The sequence below is a fragment of the Miniopterus schreibersii genome (genome assembly GCF_964146895.1).
Source record: "Miniopterus schreibersii genome assembly, chromosome: 12".
Classification (NCBI taxonomy): Eukaryota; Metazoa; Chordata; class Mammalia; order Chiroptera; family Miniopteridae; genus Miniopterus; species Miniopterus schreibersii.
The window spans coordinates 33120012-33141688 of NC_138112.1; the positions used below are offsets into that span (position 1 = coordinate 33120012).

Sequence of the window (21677 nt, forward strand, 5' to 3'; positions counted from 1 at the left end):
CTCCTTTTTCTTCTTTGTTTTTTCAGATACTTGGATTTTTGTTGCTTTGGGAAGGGTATGAACTATATCTGCACTGGAGTCATAAGGTAGGACATCTGAATCTTCACAGGAATCTTAGACCAGGACTGAATGTGCCCCTGGGCACTCAGTGTTAAGTACAGAGCCTTTCTTTCTTCATTGCTCCCCTTAGAAAGAAGAGATCTGCTTACTCTTTTTAAACTGGAATCATTAAATTTCTAACAGATGTAACTGATATCCTGAATGATCTGAACCCAAACTTTATTTTTTCTCACCACTCCTTACTAAACTCACTCTGTGACTCTGCTCTTCCCATCCCAATAAAATCTTAGACAAGCTCCATTACTTTCCTAGTCCTATATAGTGACAAGAACATTCTCATGCCAGTCATTAAAAATTCAGTTCATTGTAATAATTCAGACTCCAACTTCATAAGACTTTCCCCCTCCCCTATTGCTGGAAGCCTGCACTGGTGGAAAGAGCATGATGGTCCTATTACCTCTATGTCACCAAAGGGGGTTGCAGGCGAACAGGAGACAGGATAAAAGAACACAGTCCCATAAGGAAGGGCAAGAGGGTCATCAGGACCAGGTAAATGCACAGTTGTTGGCTCTTTACCCCCTGGACTGTTTCCATGTGTATTTTCAGAGACCCTTGTGCTGAGAACCTTGACTACAGCTCTCTTGGTGGAGACATTGCCTGTCTTCCTATAGCCCCTGAAATTTGTCTGGTGAGGTACCTTTATTTGGAGCTTTTAAAATGACACCAGCATAGCTTCTCTCAAAGGATCTATATTTGGTCCACAGAAAGCAGGCATTTGCCCCACCATCTGTGAACATGCAGGTCATTTCCAACATAGCTTCCCTCATTTTGTTCTGCTGTGCTTGAGCAGCCCCACCCACAGCCTCTTGCTCTTTTCTGTGCTGTTTCAGGCATGGGTTTGATACATTTCCTTGTGATTCCTGAAATCCAGGAACACAACAAACTCTCTGAGTGGTCCTCTTAAATTTCCTCATACTCAAGAGACATATGAGTTATTAGAAAAGATGGAAATTTAAGTTATTAGATTTGAGTTATTAGAAAAGATGGAAATTGAAATCATAAGGTCTTATAGGGAAAGAATGTAGATTGAGAAGTGACAAAAATAGTTCATCCTGAGATCACTATCTGTTTTTGAGTTGGGACACCATGATCAGTTAGTTACTACAAAGAATCCCTATGGGATAAACCTTCTGATAACTATTCTAGGCTTGTCCCTGTTATAGAAATCATGCTTACCTTGCTTCTGCTGCTACATGGCCTCTGCCACAGGTAGGATCTCATCATTGCCTTTGAAATCAGGAAGCCAATTTCAGTGGCAGCATCTCTCACCAATATTCAGGCATAGAGGAGAGCCACTGCAGTTCTTTTCATGGATGCTGACACCTTCCTCACCAGTGTATTTTTCAGTGTCCTCTGAGATCTCCCATAGAACATGATAAAGAAGTGGGTTAGCTTATCATGGGTGATAGCATTCCAGCAAACTTTTCTCATTAAATCTTCGGACTCTTCTATATTACACCAAGAAATTGTTAGCATCCCAATTTCATTAAGTATAGGCCACTTTTGAGCCAAGGTTTAGACAACTAAAGAAACAATTAGAACCAATTTGAGATGCATAATACTGGGATTTTGGTAAACTGTATTCAGAAGCTATAGTAGGTATACACATATCATTACTTTTAGTTTGACCTAAAATTGTATTTTTTCTCTTTGCCTAGCACCCTTGGGATTCATTCTCACACATATTCTGTAGGATTTTTGTCAATATAAATTAACAAAGTCTTTATCTCTTGAGGCATTCTAGGATCTTATCCCAGGTTTGAGTCTGCAGGCAACGAGGAGAGAGCAAGGTGGGGTTTGAGAAGGGTCGGCATTTCCTTGGAAATAACTATCTTGGTTAGGCCTTCAACCCATGAGGACTAGATTTATAAAATTTGGGAGGAGAGACTGCTTCTATTGGCAATGGAGAATCTGTTGGCTTAGAGTTTTGGTTTTAGTGTACTCAGAATAAACCTGGAAGGAAACGGCTATCCCCAGTCCTGTAACCCATTCCCCTTCTACCTAGGGATGCTCAAGGAGGAATGAATGACCTCAATCAAAACTCCTTGTAAACGTGCTGATAACCCTGCCTCTTGGGAAACACATAAAAAGATGTTTATTAGCCAAAGATAGGGAGAGTCCTTATCTATGAAAATTTCTAGCAGGGTATATAACCTGGTATACCTGGGTTGCTTATTGTAAAGTAACCTGGAATTTATAGATTTTTAGGGTTGGAGACATGGCTGGCTGGAGTGTGTAAGATATGATGCTCCATAACCACAAAGGCTCCTTCTGTGAAGCAGTGTTTCCACATACTTTTCCCAAAACACACCACACATTTTAAGTCCAAGACCAGAATGTATTCTAGTACAGGAGAGAAAAGAACTTTTGATGAGTATCTGCATTTGGCAGGATCAGATTTCTCCAAAGGAAACTGTTTAATCCTTACCTTATAATTGCCTGTATTCTTTAAATCACTGGTTAAGGTTGGTGTTGAGTAAGGTCACCGAATCCCATGAGACTTGTGTGTCTGATTTGATAGTTAAACCATTGTGTCATGATGCATTTAATTGTGATGCATTAATGGGAAACTTAAGATTTTTTGCATGTCGCATAGGAGAAATTGGCCTATACATTCATGTGTTGCTGAATGACAGCGATACATGCTGAGAAATGTGTGCTTAGGCAATTTTGTCACTGCGTGAACAACATAGAGCGTACTTAACCCCAAATGGTATAGCAGATTATACACAGAGGCTGTGTGGTATAGCATATTGTTCCTCAACCACAAACCTGTACAGCAAGTTACTGTACTGAATACTGTAGGCAGTTATAACACATTGGTAAGTATTTGTGTATCTATCTATATAATCATAGAAGAGGTACTGTACTTTCAAAAAAACTGGTATTGCAGTGGGTTTGTTTTCACCAGCATCAGTATAAACCCTTGTGCAATGATGTTACCACAGCTAAAATGTAGAAAATTTTTGCCTCCATTTTAATCTTATTGGACTACCATCACTTATGTGGTTTGTTGCTGACTGAAACATTATACTGGCACATGACTATACTTTTTCTTTCTTGTAATGTCCTTGTAGATTTTGGGTATTAATGTTTTGTTGGCTTCATAAGAGAAGTTAGAAAGTGTTACCTTTTTTTCTATTTTCTGGAAGAGTTTGTTAAAGATTGGAAAATATTTCTTCCTTAAATGTTTGGTAAAATTAAGCATTCATGCCAGCAAGACCTGAAGTTATTTTGTTAGATGGTTCAATTATGGATATAATTACTTTAACAAATATAGAGATTATGGAATGGAAGGAACTGAGTGTTCTCTAGAAAGCAGGACAGATGTAGAAAGACAACATTTCAAGGGGAAGAAGTTAAAGTTATGTTACTTGATCTCAATGTTTTTTCTCTATGAAGTATATCGTGTTCTGGCAGGCAGATTCTTTTCATGTATTCAAAAAGTATTTATTGAATGCTTACTATGTGCAAGGCAGGGAGAATATAATCATAAATCTTTTACTAATCTCATGAAGTGTACAGTCTGTTGGGGAAAACATACATTGAAAAGGGGATTCCAAAATATTATTTATTTGTGACTGCATTGAGTTGAATAAAAAAAGTAGTGAATATCTCTAGTGGCCATTGTTGAGACTGAGTGAGAGATGCCAGGCAATGCTGAGGGCCCAGCTGAGGATCGAGATGATAATTAGTAAAGGCATCAGACCACGTAGCTGTGTAATTTGTTTCCAGCCGTGCTACACAACAAAGACTTGGGAGCAAAGAAGGTAAACGATTGGCTCCATCCAATACTGGGGATTTGCAGGATGGTCAGATTAAAAGGATGAGGAAAGGAGGTCCCTGACATCCTGGGGACACACCTAAGATTCCCAAGGACAGTTCTGATCCAAGCCTAGTGCCTGGAAGTCAGGAGATTTTTGTTTGTTTGTTTGTTTCCCCAGATCCTGATTGTGCTAGTGATTGGGATATGCTCCATTGTTTTGTTCCTTTTAAATATTTACTGGGAGGAGAGGTGGCTGACATTGAGGCTGTCACTGAAGGTAAGCATCACCCTGTAGGTCTAGCACTGTTTGTCCAGCGTGGTCAGCCTGACATTTGGCTTTCTCCCAGGTCTTTGCTCCCTACCTGCATCTCTGCAGCATAACCATGATGATTCTCCTTTTCTGGCCTGTGGCCTTCTACTTGGTCCAGTTGGAACAAGAAGGTATGTCCTGTGGGTGGAGCCTGACCCTTTCAGCTCTGGCTTTAGCTTACATACTCTACTCAGCAGAACACAAGCTTGGTAGACAGCCATCACCGTGCCGCTCTGAAATTCATTTAGCTTCTTACTCAGGCATGTTCCTTGTGGTCAAACTCACAACCCCACGTGGCCTGTCAGAACATTTTTGTGACCAAACAGGCCTTCTAAAGAGGGATTCTTGCCCAGCCGGGCGTGGCTCAGCGGTTGAGCATCGACCTAGGATCCAGGAGATTGGGGTTCGATTCCCAGTCAGGGCACATGCCCAGCTTGCAGGCCAGGCAGCAGATCAGTGACTCTCTCATCATTGATCTTTCTATCTCTCTCTCTCCCCCTCCTTTCCTCTCTCTGAAATCAATAAAGATATGTTTAAATAAATAAAGAAATAAATAAAGAGGGATTCTCCTGGGAAAGTAAGAATTGTCTCCATGTTGTTACACAGTGACTGTCTGGAAATGGAAAGGGGTTGGGGGAGGGTAGAGGCCATTTTAATTTTAGTTGACAGAGTAATGGTCACAGTTCCTTTAGATTGTATTCAGATGTTACTAGTTTCAACTAATGAACATACACCAGGTCCCGATATGCCTGGTTACATTCTAGTAATACAAAGCAGGTGCCTGTGAGTCCCTGTCACACCTGGGAACCTTAGAACAGAAGCAGAAATGTCTACCTCTGCCACTGGCTTCCTCTCCATTCTTTGTCCTAATATCATGGAAGCAAAAGAGGATCAGAGCTGTACATGAAATTGTTTTGAGAATGGAGTTATCCCTCAGCGCCCTTACTGAGAAACCAGTAGGATCTTCTTTTTATGGATCTCCTTTTACTACGGGTTTGACAAGGAGTGTTTGCTTCCTGCTTGGACAGGGGTGGAGACAAGGCAGTGGCTGGATTGGTAGTGTTGTCACTGTGTGTCTGTACCTGTGCGTATGTGTATGTAGTGTTGCCATTGTATGTTTGTACCTGTGTGTATGTGTATGTAGTGTTGCTACTGTGTGTCTGTACCTGTGTGTATGTGTATGTAGTGTTGCCACTGTGTGTTTGTACTTGTGTATATGTGAATGTGGAGGGCAAACTGTAGGAAATGTTTTGGGGCAAGAGCTTAAAGGGGGGAATAATGAATTCTTTTCTTTTTCATTTCTGAAATTTTAGCTAGATTCAGAAGATACCAGATGATGTTTTTCAAGAGGAAAAAAATGAAGAGATGTAATACAATCACAAAGCTGAGAGGTTAGAGCTGGTGATACAGATTTGAAAGTGATTGAAGTGTTGGTGGTAACCTAAAAATATACAAATGTTAAAATCCTCAGTCTGTAATAAGTGCTAGGGACTGACCAGTGATAGCTGGTATTGTGGACCAGCTCTGTGTGTGTATGTGTGAAAGAGAGAGAGAGAGAGAGACAGAGAGAGAAAGAGACAGAAGCAAATACCTAATATTTATTGAGTACCTGTTATAGGTAAACACTCTCATATCAACTCTATGAGGTAGTTGTTAGCAGCGAGATAGCCCCTTTTTTCAGAATGAAGAAAATGGAGACCCCGAGAGGGTAAGCAATGTGTCCTTAGTCACACATTAGACAGTGGTAGAGACTTCTGTCAGCCAGTGCCTCTCCCTCTATCCTGCACTGCTTTATATATTGGACATTTTAGGCGAATCTTTACAGGCTTCAGGGCTTTCTCAGCACCAGCCGTTCTACTCCTACTCCTGAGGGTGGAGGGCAGTCCTTAACATGCCCTCCCCTTCCTTTGCTTCCACCTCCTGCACAATTCATTTCCAGGGGTTTCCAGTCAGATAGTATTGCCTTAACAGTGCTTACATTTGGATAGTGCTCTACTTTCCAATCGCTGCAAATAAATGGGAATGTGATGGGAATGGAGAGTAAATCCAGACAGTTCACAGAGTCAATGAAACCCGCGCACTGGGTCTCTACTGACGGCTGCTTTGGGATAGTTAGTTGCTTGGGACGGGTCTCCAGTCCTCTATCATTTTTCTCACTCTCCACTCCTTCCGACCTTTTCAGCTGCACAAGTGGCTATTGGACTGCCATTTTTTCTCATCCTTTTATGTCTGCTTGTGGTGCCATGGGGGATTTTTTCTCCCTGCCTTCAGGAGAGGCATAAATTGGGACCCAAGCCGGACCTCTTTGGACATAGAGGTGCACCCATGGTAGGTCTGAGCATGATGGACTTGGGTGAGTACCAGTGAGCATGGGTTTATGAATGAGAGATGGGGACCTCAGAAATGTAGGAATCTCTGAAGAGGAAAAGGGGTTGGCTTTGATGACAAGAATAAAGGGTTCATTGTAGATGTTGGACTTGAACCCAAGTCACCTAACTCTTAGTCCATTTCTCTTTACTGTGCCCAGTGACATGTGCTCAGATGAGCAGAGTCCCAGATCATATTGGATAGAAGAGAATATAGGCAGGCTCTTTGAAACAATTGCCAAAGGAGCCAAAATCTGCTTCCTAAGACCCTGTTATTATTGGGCTCCCTCCGTGCTGTAAAAGGGATGTTGTGGGGAGAAAGTCAGAGCTAGAGGGTCTGATGTCCTTTTCTTCCACAGCTGGCGCCTGAGAACACCATGATGTCCTTTGAGAAAGCTATTGAAAATGGGGCGTTTGGGCTGAAGACTGATGTATATTTAAGGTAGGAAAGCAGGGGCTGGGTGGGGAGGAGATAAGGTCAATGCCATGGAAGATGACCAGCCTGGCCCAAGTTGTAGAGAGGACAAGCCTCTGGGAGTTTCTCCTGTGTTCCTAGCCACATGTGCACACACACACACACACACACGCGAACCACTTCTCCCTTGCAAGCATACATCTGTATCACTACATTTTAAATTATAAAGTCATAAATCATACAGACTCTATACAGACTCCACACACAATTCTAATTTGTCCCTATTGCAAACCATGCTTAACACTTAACCCCAAGTACTACCAACAATATGTTTACCTAACAGTCCCTTGACACTTATTATATTCCAAGCCTTCTTCTGAGTGCTATTGAGAGGCAAGTAAGTACTATACTCCTGCCTAAGGGATGTTCCCATCCAGTGAAGGAGACATGGCATGTTTACCCCAGTATGAGACCATTAGTGGCGTGTGCCTTCCAGAAAGATATATCAAACAAGGAGGAAAAGGTCACCTCCTATTATGGGAAAAAAGACCTGTGTACTCAGAATTGTGTTTGGGTTGAGTGTTGAAGGAAAAATATTACTCTATGAAGCAGATATGGGGAAAGATGGTATTTCAGGCAGAGGCAACAGCTTGTTCAAAGGAATATAAATCAGAAATTGCAAGTTTGTATATCAGTGAGCCAGCCTGTATGGATGCCAGATTGATATCCTTTGAGGTCAGGTGAGGGCCATATGAGAAGTAAGAATGGCTGCAAGGCTCACTGGATCTGGATTGTGGAGATCCTTAAATGTGTAATGGGCAGCCATTGTAGGTTTTAACAGATTTCCCATTGTTTTAAAAGATGTGATTTAGAAAAATTCATCTAGCAATCTGTGAGAGAGACTTCTCAAGGAGATGGGCACTGGGCTGTAACAATGTCCAAGGGAAAACAATGGAATACTTGGATCAGAGCAGTGGTGTGGACAAAAGACCTGCTTGCTATAAAATCTATGTACCTGAGCAGCCTGGAAGTAGAAAGGCTTCATCTCTAGCATGAGGATTTTGTGAATGTGGTGTGTACAAACTGCCTTTGCCACCTTTCTGTGAGGCAAACAGAAAAGAAATGAACAAATTCAGAGATGAGGAAATGTGGTTTGAACCTAGATTCAGTGAAGGGAAATGTATTGGTAAGGTCATAAGGCTGGAATGTCCCTGATAAAGCCAGGATTGGACCTAGATTTCCTGACCCCAGACTGGGGTTCTTGATATTCCCAACAATAACGACTGTTCCATGCACAATGTTTGAATCAGGGTTTTGAAACAGGATGTTCTGTCAGAGCTCCTGGGTTTATTTGTGGAAGTGCTTGGTGGTCATGGCATAATGTGGTAAAGTTGCTGAGCTCCTGACACATGGTCTTTCTCTCTTCTCTTGTTTCTGTGACTTCAGCTGTGATGTAGATAGATGATCCTTCCAGCACCCCAGTTTCTCTACTTGATGACATCTTCATTTCCAGTGATCATCTCCATATACTCCACCGTTTACATTGATGGCTATACCCTAAGCTGATCAATACCCAAAATTGCATATCAGTCAGGCCAGGAATATCACCCCAGTAACTTGAACAGGAAAAATGTGATATCAATCATTGCTAAGTGGTAAATGTGGTTAACTACTTAAATTGGTAGAGGACCTGGTCAGTATAAAGGAGCAAGTGTAGCTAGTGGAACTTTTGTTCCAGAAGAAATAAATGTAGTAAGCGAATTTCACCCTGTGCTTTCTAAGAATAACAATACAAACAAACGCACAAATGAAAAACTAGGCAAAATTCACCAAGCAACTGACAGAAGACTCTGAAAGGTGGAGAAATGAAGGTGGACTGGCTAGGAGGGTTCATAAGACTCAAGGAAATACCATGTAGGTAGTGAGTTCCCTGTTTTTGTTGTTTTGTTTTTATCTTCATATATTCTTATGTGAGCTCCGGAGACACCTGAAACCCAGAAAACACTTGTACTGGCAGATGGGGAAAAAAAAGAACCCCCTCCAAAGGCTACTTTTTCTAGCAAAAGCCTGGGAGAAGTGCAGCCTAGCAGGATATAAACATGTTGACTATAGCAGCCCTACTCAGGTGAACATCACAATAAAGCCATTCTCCCCCCCCCCCCCCCCCACTGCCTGGGGCTCTGGTCCTAGAGATGATGGGCAGATCCCTGTCTTCCATTCCTGGCCTATGTAAGAGGGGTAACCCTTTTCTCACTCTCTTAACTAGAGGGTAAGCAGAGATTTATTGAGAGTATTTGTCTAGAGAAAGTAATTTTTATTGTGGTAAAATATACTTACCATAAAATTTACCATTTTATTCATATTTAAGTGTATAGTTCAATGGCATTAAGTATATTCACCTTATTTTGCTACCATCACCACCATCCATCTCTAGAACTTTTTCATCTTCTCAAACAGAAACTCTCTGCCTATTAAATACAAATTACTTGATCTCCCCTTTCCTCAGGCCCTTGCAACCATAGTTCTGTTTTCTCTCTTTATGAACTGGTCTACTCTAGTTACCTCACCAGTGGAATCATACAGTGCCTGTCCCCCTTGTTTCTGGCTCATTTTACTTAGCACGATGTCAGGGTTCACCTATATTGTAGCATTTGTCAAAATTTTCTTCCTTTTTTATTGTGTTAAAAACATAAAATGTAAAATTTATCATCTTCACCACTTTTAAGTATACAGTTCAGAAATGTTAACTGTATTCACATTGCTGTGGGACAGACTCTCTGTTTCATCTTGGAAATCTGCACCTTTATAGCCATTATGCAACACCTCCCTCTTGCCTCTCCCCTTAGCCCCTGGTAACTACCATTCTACTTTCCTTTTCTATTAATTTGACTACTTTAGATACCTTATATAAGTGGAATCATATAGGATTTGTATTTTTTTGACTATCTTAGTTCACTTAGCATAAAGTCCTTAAGATTCATCCATGTTCTAGCATGTGACAGGCTTTCCTTCCCTTTTCAGGCTGAATAGTATTCCATTGTGTGTGTGTGTGTGTGTGTGTGTATACGTATATATACAGATTTTGCTTATCCATTCATGTACCAATGGACATTTTGATTGCTTCCACCTCTTGGCTATTTTGAATAATGTTGGTATGAACATGAATGTTCAAATATCTTTTCAACATCCTGCTTTCTATTCTTTTGCATATATAACTAGTCATGGAATTGCTGGATGATTTGGTAATTCTATGTTTAATTTTGTGAGAAACTGCTATGCTAGGGAAAGGGAATTTTTAAACCTGTATATAATATCCTGGGCAGACCTTTGTATAACCCATACATGAGACCACACAGAAGTAACACGGAAGATTTGATGCCTGAATATTGGTCTGGAACACCATCCAGGTTTTTTTAATTAATTAATTAATTAATTAATTAATTAATTTATTTATTTATTTTAAATCCTCACCGGAGGACATTTTTTCCATTACTTTTCAGAGAAAATAGAAGGGAAGGGGAGAGGGAGAGAGGGAGAAAAAGAGAGAAACATCAATGTGAGAAAAACACATTCATTAGTTGCCTCCCCCACATGTCCCAACTGGGGCAGAGGACTGAGCCTGCAACCAAGGTACATGCCCTTGGTCTGAATTGAACCCAGGACCCTTCAGTCCATGGGCTGACACTCTAACCACTGAGCAAAACTGGCTAGGGCAACACCATCCAGGTTTTAGATTGACCTCTCAGTAGCACATAATGAGAACGGTCAGAAAAACATTATGAAGCCTTTGAAAACTAAATTGACATTTGAACCATAGCCTACAGACGTGGAACAAGGCATGTGTACTAAACCTAAACATGGTGACTCTCCTAATATAGATTTAAATAAGAACCAGAATGTCATGATATTCGAACTGTCCAGGATATAATTCAAAATTGTCATTATGCCAAAATCTATAAAAATCTCAACTTAATGAGAACAGGTAATCAATAGATGATAATACCAAGTAAACAGATACTGGAATTAATCTAAGAATTTTCAAACAGCTATCATAAACTGTCTTCGACAAACAATTATGAACACTCATTAAACAAATGAAAAAATAGAAATTCTTAGCAAAGAAATAGAAGGAATAAAGAACAACCAAATGGAAATAAAAGTTCTTTAGAGAAAATAAGTGATTAAAAATGTCAACTTGTATACATATATCAAATCATTATGTTGTAACCTAAAACTAATATAATGTTATGTGTCAATTGTATTTCAATAAAATGGGTGAAAAAATCAACTTAATCAGGAATAAAGAAACAACAATGGAGAGGGTGATATAAATATATAAAACAGACAGTTCTCTTCCTCCAGAGTTTAAAAATCATGTTTAATGGTTAAAAGCAAAAAATATAACATTGTCTGATATATTGTGATATATTTAATATGTTAAATATATTTTCATGTACAGGGTTGGGTAAAAGTAGGTTTACAGTTGTTTGTTTGGGAAATAATACAATAATAATTAATAATACAAGAATAAATTCTGTGTTTAGTGCACTTACAGCTATAAACCTACTTTTGCCCCACTCTGTATTTAAGACAACTAAATCATAAATAAGTAAAGGGGGTAGGGTAAAAGGGATCTAAAAAGTGTTTATGTTTCTACAATCTACTTGAAGTGGTAGAATTTTGACCCTAGTAGAATGTGATAAGTATATATATAGTCATGCATATTGTTTTAAGGGAAGTAATTATAAATATTTTACCTAAGAAGTGTGAGGGGAGGGGAGGAGTGGGGAGACAGAGGGGAGAGAGAGGGAGAGCAGTAATTTCTCTCAGTATTGGCCTACCCTTTAACATCCATGGTGAACAAATGTCAGATATTTCAATAAATATATGACATGCCAAGCCAGATTAGAGCCTGAGGCAAAAGGAAAAATCAGTAATAATAATAATTCTATCTCTCTATCTCTATCTATCTATCTATCTATCTATCTATCTATCTATCTATCTATCTATCTACCTACCTACCTACCTACCTATCTATCTGTCTTAAATATATCTTTTATTGATTTCAGAGAGAGGAAGGAGAGGGAGAGAGAGAGATACAAACATCAATGATGAGAGTCATTGGTTGGCTGTCTCCTGGCATGTGCCCTGACCGGAAATCAAACCATGATCTCTTGGATCCTAGGCCGATGCTCAACCACGGAGCCACACCTGGCTAGGCATTCTGTCTATATTTAAAAATTAATATTTTGTTTATTGTGGATTTTTATATTGATTTAAAAAATGTTACATTAAAATAGCATTTATCTTGATTATTAATTCTTTGGAGGACCACCCTTATATTCTACACCTGAAGTGAGTACCCCACCATTTTGCTGTTTGTTTTTCTCATTCTTGCCTTCTTTTAGATTGTTTAGGACTTTATCTCTACTACTGGCTTATTAGATATACCTCTTTTGTTTAGTGGTTGCATTAGAGTTACAGTATGATCTTTAAGGGATCGCCTCTTCCTTTAAATATTATACATTATTTTTGCATAAAATACAAGTCTTTTAACAGCATATTTCCATTTCACCTCTCCCATCATTTGATCTATTACAGTCAGGTGTCTCACAATACATTGTTATTAAATTTAGCTTTTAACAGTCTTTTTAAAAATTAAAAAATGAGAGTCCTGGCCAGTGTGTCTCAGTTGGTTAGGTGTCATCCCATGTACCAAAAGGTTACTGGTTGGATTCCTGTGGTCAGGGCACATGCCTGGGTCATGGGCTTGATCCCCTGTAGGGATCTGCAGGAGGCAGCTGATTGATGTTTGGCTCTCACATTGATGTTTCTCTTTCACTCTCTCTCTTCCTCTCTCTCTAAAAATCAATAAAAAAATCTTTTTAAAAAATTTAAAAATGAGAAAAAAGTTTTAAATGTTACTCATGTTTATCATGTCTTGTACTTTTCATTCTTTTGTGTAAATGCAAGTTTCCAATTGGTATCTACTTTTTGCCCAAAAAATGTCTTATAATTTTTCTTATAATGCAGGTCTGCTAGAAATGAATTAGCCTGTCTTTTGTTTGCATGAAAACATTTCCCTTTTTCTCTTTTTGATGTTAAATATAACTTTATTTTGTGCCTGGAGGTGATTTTTGTGTGTCAGAAACATTTTACTTTGGTTGAAATAAAAATAGGTGTTTAATTTGTTAAATTCAGGAAACTAGTTCTTAGGCTTTTAAATTTACTTATAAACCTTACTGCATTTATAAGTCTAACATTTTAACCATCATTTTTGAGGGTCTTTGAATAATACTTAATCCTATTTTAGTTAAGTACTTTAGATGTATTAAACTGCAGTTATGCATTTAATAATTTTCTTTTTTTGGTACAGCAGTTTTCTAACTTAAATATTTCGAGAATACTTAAGTACTTTTTGTAAATCTAGTATGTTAAATGTATAACTATATAAATCTTAAATGTTCTTATATCTTTCAATTTTTAAAAAATATAGTTAGATTTGAACTTAAAATCACAAGTGTAGATCATTTATTCAACTTCATATTTCAAATTGGAATTACAGAGGTAACCTAGGCCAAATTCTCTTAAACATACTTAAAATACCAAATACTCAAAGATTCCTTAAGCACAAATATTAATTACATAGGTATAATTGTTTTAAAATATATATTCAATTCTTCATCTTTCCACTTTGAAATGCACTTATTCACCAAGAAAACCATTATGTCATCTGGGTTGCTATCCCAAGTATATATTTTGTGGTGGCCTTTTTTTAATTTTAAAAAATTGCGGTAAAATATAAAACATAAAATTTACCATCTTAATAATTTTTATATGTATAGTTTAGTGGTATTATATATATTTGTAATGTGCAAATTTCAACCATCATTCTCCATAGCTCTTTTCATCTTGTAAAACTGAAACTCTATACCCATTAAACAATACTCTCCGATTCCCTCCTCCTCTCAGCCCCTGGCAACCCCATTTTACTTTCTCTATGTATAATTTTGACTACTCTAGGTACTCATGTAAGTGGAATCATACAGTATTTGTTTTTTGTGACTGGCTTATGTCACTTAGCATAATCACCTCAAGGTAGCATATTTCAGAATTTCCATCCTAAAAAAGATGAATAGTATTCTATTGTATGTATATACCACATTTTGCTATTCTATTTATCAGTTGGTAGACACCTGTGTTGCTTTGCATTTTAGCTGTAGTGAATAATGTTGTTAGGAACATGGTTGGATAAATATCTGTTTGAAACTCTGCTTTCAGTTCTTTGGGGATATATCCATAAGTGGGGTTGCTGGATCATATGGCAATTCTATTTTTAATGTATTGATATAAGTTATAATATAATGCATAATATAATAATCTTATATTCCACAGTGGCTGTACCATCTTATGTTCCCTCCAACAATGCACAAGGGTTCCAGTTTTGCCACAGTCTTGCCAACACTTGTTTTCTTTTTTTAATAGTAGCTGTCCTTCTGGTGTGAGGTGGTTTCTCATTATAGTTTTGATTTGCATTTCCATAGTGATTAGTGATGTTGAGCATCTTTTCATGTGCTTGTTAGCCATTCAAAATTTATTATTATTATTTTTTTAGAAATGTCTATTCAAGCCCTTTGCCCAATTTTGAATCAAGTTTATTTTGTTTGTTTGTTTTGCTGTTGAGATTTAGGAGTTCTTTATCCATTTATTTATATCATCTTTTTTTTTTTCATATATCTTTATTGATTTCAGAGAGAGGAAAGGAGAGGGAGAGAGATAGAAACATCAATGATGATAGAGTCATTGATTGAGCCCGCAACCCGGGCATGTGCCCTGACCAGGAATCGAACCCCGATCGCCTGGATCCTAGGTCGACGCTCAACCGCTGAGCCACGCCTGGCTGGGCTATTTATATCATCTTTAATTGCTTTCAGCAATGTTTTCTAGTTTTCATTTTTTTAAGTCTTTCACCAATTTGGTTATTTTCTAAGTTACTTAATTTTTTTTGGAAGCGAATGTAAATGGCCTTGTCTATGTAATTTCCTTTTCAGATTGTTCATTGTTAGTGTATAGAAGTGGAACTGACTTTTGTGGGTAGACTTTGTATCCTGCTACTTTGCTGAATTTATGTATTCATTTTTTTTTTTTTATGGGGATCTTTAGGGTTTTCTACATATAAGAAAGATCATGTCATCTGAAAACAAGTAATTTGTTTTTCCCCATTCCAATTTGGATGCCTCTTTAACATTTTCTTTTTAATTTATTTTTCAGCCACAGTTTACATTCAAATTCATTCCACACCAGTTCAGATGTATAGCAAAGTGGCCAGAAAAACATGCTCTCTAGTCCCTCTGCTGTCTCAAGCACCCACCTGGCCCCATACCCCGTTATCTCAACACTATTGACTATATTATCTGTGTTGTAATCCACATCTCTGTGGCTATTCTGCAACTACCAATTTGTACAGCTTAATCCCTTCATCTTTTCCACCCAGTTCCCCATCCTCTCCACGCCCCCATACAGCTGCCAGTCTATTCTCTGTATCTGTGAGTCTGTTTCTATTTTGTTTGTTTGTTTTGTTCATTAGGTTCAACATATAAATGAAATCATATGGTCTTTCTCTGACTGGCTTATTTCACTTACCATGATGCCCTCTAGGTCCACAGTTTGGATTCCTCTTATTTTTCTGTGGTGCCTAATTGCTCTGATTAGAACTTCCCTTACTACTATGAGCAGAAGTGGTGAAGGCAGACATCCTTGCTTTGTCCTAATTTTAGGAGAAAAACTCTCAGCCTTTCACCATTGAATATGATGTTCTCTGTGAGTCTTTTATTATGTTGGGTTAGTTTTGCTATATTATGAGTTTGTGAGTTCGTTTGTTTTTTAAATCATGAAAGGATGTTGAATTTTGCCAAATTCTTTTCTGCATTAATTGAGATAATCATGTTTTCTTTCCCTTTCGTGGTGTTAATGTGGTGTATTAAATTGATGAATTTTGGTATATTGAACCACCTTTTCACTTCAGGAATAAATCCCACTTGGTCATGGTATATAATCCTTTTAATACAATGCTGAATTCCATTTGCTAGTATTTTGTTTAGTATTTTTGTATCGTATTCATAAAGGATATTCGTCTGTAGTTTTATTTCTTGTAGTGAGTTTGTCTGGATTTTGAATCATGGTATCCCTCAAACTCTGTTCACCTTCTACAGTCTTTACTCAGACTCAGTAACATATATTGTGCTGTCTTCAGGTTCACTGATTCATTCTTCTGCCTGCTTAAATCTGTCTTTAAATTCCTCTAGTCAGTTTTTTCATTTCTGAAACTGACTAGAATTTCTTTTTGGTTTCTTTTTAAATTTTTTATCCTTTATTAATATTTCAATTTTATTCACATATTGTTTTCTTGACCTTATCCACATCTCTCTTTACTTCTTTGAGTGTCTTTAAGACAACTATTTTAAAGTCCTTGTTTAATATATCTGCCAGTAGCTCTTTCAGGGATAGTTTTTGTTTATTTATTTTTTAACTTAGAATGGGCCATACTTTCCTATTTGTTTGTGTTCCTTGTTTTTTGTTTGTTTGTTTGTTTGTTGTAGAAAAGTAGACATTTGAGTCTTATAATATGGTGACACTGGAAATCAGATTCTCTCCTTTTCCAGAGTTCACTGTTTGTTTTTTTGCTTTTGTTTTTTATCTCTGTAGGATGTCTCTGTGACATGGGTCACATTGAGGTGTAAACTTAAGGTCTTCTTAGGTTCTTCTGATTCTTTCTTTTGGCATGCATAGTCACTTTCTAATTTTCCCCATATATGCAGCTGCAGATGTTTTTAATGTGCTGATCTTTAATGTCTGGCTTTCAGAAGGGGAAAAGGGAAAAAAATGATGAGAGGAAAAAGGAGTCCTGGACTTTTAAATGCCCTGAAGTCACTTCAGCCAGAAGGTGAGGGCTCTGCAACAGTGGGGGGAGATTCAGTAACGGTGGTTGCCTTCCTCTCTGTCTGCTTTTCTGTGACAAGAAGCAGCAATCAGCAACCAGAGCACAGATCCCTTATATTTGGAGTACAGGGTACTTTTTGCCACTCCAGCTCTCACTAGCTTCTGTATAAGCTGTTCCAGGAATCTGTACACAGTTGCTTGCCTTGTGGCTAGGGTAGAGGTATGGGTAGCTGCTGCTGGGCTAAGTTCTGAAATCAACTGAAATTAACTTCAGTTTACTTCTGTGATTTTCCTGAAAGTTGCAAGGCTTCAATAGGCTCCATAGTTCCAAAACAGTTACATCAAAGTCAGCCAGGGCAGTTGTTGTCTAGGTGGGCAAACAGATTACTGTTTTTCTTACTCTGCCATCTTCTTGGCATTTTCTCTTTTTCCCTTCATTTTGAAGAATTTTAAGTTGACAGTTGATTTCCTTCAGCATTTAAAGTATATTGTTTCATTGTTTTATATTTTTCATATTTTTAATGATAAATCTCTTCTGTGCTTATCTTTATTACTGTCAAAATATGCCTTTTCCCCTTCCCTAGCTACTTTTACAATTTTCTTTCCCTCATCAGTTTTTCACCAATTTTGTTATAATTTTTCTTAATGTGGAATGTGTATATGTACTCTTATATTTATCCTTCTTGGTATTTATTAAGATTTTTGGATCAACTGATATATAATTTTCATCAAATGTTGAAGATTTTTTTTGGATCTAATCACACGTAATTTAAGACTGCTTGATATTTTCTCAGAGGTCATTCAGATAGACTCTATTGCAACAGAATAGATATTCTATTCTTACTAGTGAAAATTTCTGTGATTTCATCCAGTGAAAATTTCATGTTAGTTATTATATTTTTCAGCTCTAGAATTTCCTTTTTTTTTTACTACTGTATAGTTATGTCATCATTATATTCATGTTTTTCTTTATATCTATTATATAAATCATGTACATTTTTGTTTTATGTTATTTAATACCCTTATTTACTACTTCTATTATGTCTGTCATTTCCAAGTTTTCTTTATTGAGTAATTTCTCTTGGTTATGGTTACATTTTCCTGCTTTTTATATGTCTGGTAAATTTTTGTTACATAATAGACATTACAAGTTTCATAGAGTTTTACTCTGCATATGTACAGATTTGATAGTTAGCCATACACTAAAGGGACATCTGTACATATTTTCATAGTATTTATTTATTTATTTAGCATAGCTCCATCTTCTATGGGACTCTAGCGCACAAATTCTAGCTGTCTTAACCTCTCCTTAGTCTGATCTCTTTCTCTTCATTTCAGCATGGTAGCTGAGTGCATTTTAGGTTCTCCCTCCCTGTGTTCACCTGCAAAAAGGAAGCCTGGGTAATGGTAGAGCTTATTTCATTTATTTATCTTTTCTCAGAGACCATCATACTGTGTGCTCCATATTGTCCTTTGGCTAAAAAAAAGTTATTTCCCTTATTTTGTTTAGTTTTCTTGTTGTTTATGGGTAGGAGGCTATGCCTCAACCCTGTTACTCCCTCCTGGCCATTATAGGATTCTCTTCATAGGTATTTTAATAGGAAAGGAACAGAGATTTTTTCATAAAAGCAGAGATCCTTTAAGGCAAATACCATATAAGAGAACCAGGAACTTTTCTAATGATACCATCTGACGTGAAGGGTCTAGGACCAGAAATACTCAGGGCAGGTGTCTAGCTGGAAAATGGGTCGGAAAAACACAGGGGGATTGTATGGATGTCTGCTTAGTGTAGTGCTGGGATTTCAGGGCCTGGCCCCATCACCATCCCACTCACCTTACTCTCAGGTCACTACTGTCTTTACTGTTCTTTTTCTGTTGTTGTTAATCCTCACCCGAGGATATTTTTTCCATTGTTTTTCAGAGAGAGTGGAAGGGAGGGAGGGAAGGGGGAGAGAGAGAGAGAGAGAGAATGATAGATGGATGGATAGATAGATAGATATAGAAAGAAAAGAAAGAGAGAGAAAGAGGAAAGAAAGAAAGAAAGAAAGAAAGAAAGAAAGAAAGAAAGAAAGAAAGAAAGAAAGAAAGAAAGAAAGAAAGAAAGAGAAAGAAAGAGAGAGAGAGAGAGAAAGAGAGAGAGAAAGAGAGAGAGAGAAAGAGAGAGAGAGAGAAAGAGAAAGAGAAAGAAAGAGAAAGAAAGGAAGAAAGGAAGAAAGGAAGAAAGAAACATCGATGTGAGACACATTTTTGGTTGCCTCCCGCACTTGCCCTGACTGGGGGCAGGGAGTGAACCTGCAACCTAGGTACATGCCCTTGACTGAGAGTTGAACCCTTCACCCTTTGGTTGTAGGGCCAATACTCTAACCACTGGGAAACACTGGCCAGGACTCTACTATTCTTTTGATGCCAGAAAGCCCCTGGACAGGAAGTTAATCTTTTATCATCACTGATATGATTATTATATGTCACAAAAGATTGATCCCTAGGGCACAAAAAATATGAACATCAAAGTATAAATGACTGGTACTTAGGCCTTTGTTGAGATTTGGGAGGGAGTAAGGAACCCTAGTAAGACTTGTGACCTTGATGAACTTTCTGAGAACCCTATCTACCAAGGTGGCTGAGTTCAACTACCCACCCCTTTCCATCTTTCCCCCCTTGGCCTGCAGTTATGATGGGGTGCCTTTTCTCATGAATGACAATGACCTGAGAAGAACAACCAATATCAAGAAGGTCCTGCCAGATGAGTCCCTCACACCAGTTTCCTACTTCTTTTGGGATTTTCTGTCGACTCTGAATGCTGGCGAATGGTTTATACAATCACAGGTAAGACACATTCTCCAGCTCAACAATTCTACATTGATTCCCTCTCCTGTACAAGGTCGTGCATTGCATCTGGAGATAAAGGCTTTAGGTGAAGATAGTCAAGTGTACATACAATTTAATTCCAGTTTGGTAGCAGGATTATAGCATTAGCAGAAGGGCTTTTCCAGTAATGCAGTCAAATCTAATTACTGATTTCTACAGTCTCTAGAAATTCTGAAAACAAACTTTTAATCATACTATTGCCATTTAATTCCTTTTTATCCAAGCATTTCATAAAACTTTTATAGTGTGCTTACCATGTACATTATATTTTCCCAGGCATTTTGAGTAGCTCACAATCATAGATAAGGAAGATTAGGAAACATTGTTTCTTAATGCTCTCTTATTACAATTCAAAAAGTATTTATTGAGTACCTATTGGGTATTAGATACAAGGAATGCAATGATGAATAAACATACACCCAGCCTTAATGGAGTTTACTGGCTAGAATATGAAACAATCAATTACATTACATTGTAATAAGTGCTAAACTAGAGTCAATTTCAGGTTGCTAATTTCTGTTTTATAACTCACCAAGTTTGCAGTAATTTGTTATAGCAGCCCTTGGAAACTAATACAGTCTGTATAACACATCTTTATATTATCTCCAGTTATTTCTATACCTAAAGAATTTGAACTTTTGTTCAAATTCATAGGAATTACTCATGGCTTTCAATTTTTAAATCTTTTAGGACTATTATATGCCATAATACTACAATAGCAAATGTAACCTATACAAGGATATCTGATTGGGAATTAGACTGATTTATATAATCAAGTTGAGTCACAATCTTTAAATATAATTGTGGCAATCCACCACTGACTCACTGTATGTCTATCTATTCATCTGTCCATCCATCCATCCATCCATCCATCCATCCATCCATCCATCCATCCATCTTTTAAGGCTGTTGATTAGAACTCAGTCAAACCTTGGTTCTTGAAGGTCTCCCATCTTGAACAATTCAGTTCTCAACCAAGTTGTTCACGGTAAAAAATGTCTCAGTTGTTGAATATCCCTTTCATGCTGATACATCAGCATGACACAAAGTGTCTCTCAGACCACAAAGGAGAGAATACGAGTCATTTTACCACTAAACCTAAACCTAAATCTTGTGTTGTTAATATCTCAGGAAATTGTGCTATGAATATTTTTTGTGTTTTTTTGGCTTTTGTTGCTGGCAAATGGACAACTAGCACAATTTTAAACATAAAGAGGCCATCAAGAGTGCTAATGTTGCTAAGGGTGTGAAAGAAACAATGATCACAGACACTTGAAGAGGAAAAAAAAACTATTATTGATTTGGATAAATGAAAAGCAGCATTTCGGAGGCAGTGATATGTGAAAAAGCAAAGATGCTGCATACTGACCTCCTGAAAGACACCCCTGGAACAAGTGCAGAAAGTGGTTCTTTTAAGGCTAGTAGGGGATGGTTCGATAAATTTAAGAAAAGTGTTTGTTTATAGATTAAACAGTACATTCGACATGTACTGTATATAAGAAAGTTTAAAACATGGAATCATTTTTGAGTCTGGAACAAATTAATTCAATTTACATTATTTCTAATGGGAACAAATGATTTGGTTTTTGAACAAATTGCCTGTTGAACAGCCTTCTGGAATAAATTAAGTTTGAGAACCAAGGTTCCACTGTATTTATTTTTTTTAATCACATTCACTTTAGAAGCATTAATTTCAGATTTGCCCGGAGTTGGCAAGGGATAGTATGTTCAGCATATTTTCTTTTCATTTCATTTTATTATTTTTAAAAAATTTTATTTTTTAATTAAAGTTTACATTCAATATTATTTTGTATTAGTTTCGGGTGTACACATAGTGGTTAGACAATAATATACTTTACAAAGGGTTCCCCCAATATTTCCAATACCCACCTG

The 21677-nt window shown here is 37.5% G+C and overlaps 1 protein-coding gene across 1 annotated transcript in view; it reads left to right on the top strand.

The window, feature by feature from the left end:
• The window catches only part of LOC308565002 (glycerophosphodiester phosphodiesterase domain-containing protein 4-like), a gene marked incomplete at both ends in the record, with an annotated part of 55443 nt that overhangs the window by 17116 nt on the left and 16650 nt on the right, over nt 1-21677 (top strand). The window contains 5 exons of the mRNA XM_081153759.1: nt 27-86; nt 4234-4327; nt 6379-6524; nt 6922-7004; nt 19586-19742. Of these exons, the coding sequence (XP_081009885.1) occupies nt 27-86; nt 4234-4327; nt 6379-6524; nt 6922-7004; nt 19586-19742 (540 nt within the window). The remainder of the gene's footprint in view (nt 1-26; nt 87-4233; nt 4328-6378; nt 6525-6921; nt 7005-19585; nt 19743-21677) is intronic.